At 41.0% G+C, this 1724-nt stretch overlaps 1 protein-coding gene across 1 annotated transcript in view; it reads right to left on the bottom strand.

Moving 5' to 3' along the window:
• BBOF1 (basal body orientation factor 1) overlaps window positions 1-1724 on the bottom strand; it is a 43273-nt gene that overhangs the window by 9585 nt on the left and 31964 nt on the right. The window contains exon 9 of the mRNA XM_021709593.1: window positions 1080-1181. Coding sequence (XP_021565268.1) covers window positions 1080-1181 — 102 coding nt within the window. The remainder of the gene's footprint in view (window positions 1-1079; window positions 1182-1724) is intronic.

Below are 1724 nucleotides of genomic sequence, written 5' to 3'. Positions count from 1 at the left end.
TGTCACACAGACTGGAGTGCAGTGGCTGCTCCCGGCCACCGCAGCCTTGACCTGCTGGGCTCCGCTGATCCTTCTGCCTCAGCCTTCCGAGTAGCCAGATTTACAGGCATGCGCTACCATGCTCGGCTGATTTTTTTATTTATTGTAGAGATCAGGTCTCCTGCCCAGGCAGGTCTCGAACCCACGGGCTCAGGCAATCCACTCACCTCAGCCTCTGAAAGGCACGGGATTACAGGCTGAGCCACCGAACCCGGCTTGTTTTATTTATTTTAGCCAAATTATAATTCAATACCAGGGTTATAGCCACTGTTAAAACACAGTAGAGAAAGCAAAATGAAACGAATCATTAAAAAGAAGTTTTTGGAATACCTATGGATTTCTGTTTTTCTTTCTAGGCCTCTTTCTTGTATTAGAAATTCCCTCTATTTATAATAAACTTTAAAATCGTTTACTTGCCAGGTGCGGTGGCTCATGCCTATAATCCCAGCACTTTGGGAGGCCAAGGTGAGAGGACTGCCTGAGCCCATGGGTTTGAAACCAGCCTGCGCAACTTGGCGAGACTTCATCTCTATAATAAAGCAAAAAATTAGTCGGGCATGGAGGCGCATGCCTGTAGTTCCAGCTACTTGGAAGGCTGAGGCAGAAGGATCGCCTGAGCCCACTAGGTCAAGGCTGCGGTGGCCGTTGAATGTGCCACTGCACTCCAGCCTGGGCGACAGAGTAAGACTCAAACTCAATAATAATAATAATAATAATTTACTTATATTTGCAAACCAAGAAAATCTTAACAGTTGTTATGCTTCTTTCCAGCTGCTACTCATTCAGCTAAACAATGTTACAACATCTTACTAAACATTACCTTAAAATCTAAGATTAGTCTTAGATTCCAATTCATCTTTCATTTTCATGCTCATTCATTCATCTCTCATTCTTTATCTCTAGTAGTTGCAATAGCTAAGCAGTAGGGCCTTTTTATATTTTCTAGTCCTTTTCCATTCCTTTAATTCTAAGTAAAAATAAGTTAGTTGTTTCTGTGTGGTATAACAACTTGGTATTTCACCGCAGAAATAGTGAATTACCTAGGTACAAAACCATTCATTTTTGCAAAGAGTAGTCTCAAGACTTTCTCCTTCTGCTCCCAGGTCAAATCACCAATATCCACGTTTCCTTGAATACTTGTCCTGAAGAATTTAAAAGGAAAAAAAAGTGAAATAGAAAAATATGGTCAAATTAAGCTTCTCTCCTTTTAAAAAAATATAAAATATGTAAACATAAGAAAAACCCCAGACCATACTGAATATTAGGTAATGACTACAAGGCAAACTATGTCCATTACAAAATCACAAAGTTGGAAAGAATATCAATATACTAGCCAGTCCAAAATGCTATATATTCAAAAACTTACACAAAAATCTATGCTCAAACATTAAGTAAATAAGCAAAATAGAAAACTGTAATGTAACATTATGTATTCTGATACACACAAAAACAAAGGATAAAAAATAGTTGTCCTGTGCCTTTGGGAGGCTGAGGTGAGTGGATTGCCTGAGCTCGCGGGTTTGAGACCTACCTGCCTGCAGCGAGACCTCATCTCTACAATAAATCAAAAAATCAGCCGGGCATGATAGCGTGCGCCTGTAATTCCGGCTACTTGGAAGGCTGAGGTGGAAGGATTGCCGGAGCCCAGCAGGTTCTGTAGTTCCAGCTACTCGGAAGGCTGAGGC

The sequence above is a fragment of the Carlito syrichta genome, unplaced genomic scaffold (genome assembly GCF_000164805.1).
Source record: "Carlito syrichta isolate Samal-C Ts95f unplaced genomic scaffold, Tarsius_syrichta-2.0.1 Scaffold258652, whole genome shotgun sequence".
NCBI classification, from domain to species: Eukaryota; Metazoa; Chordata; class Mammalia; order Primates; family Tarsiidae; genus Carlito; species Carlito syrichta.
The sequence above is the reverse complement of the archived record's forward strand: the minus strand, read 5'-3'. Positions and strand labels throughout refer to the sequence as shown.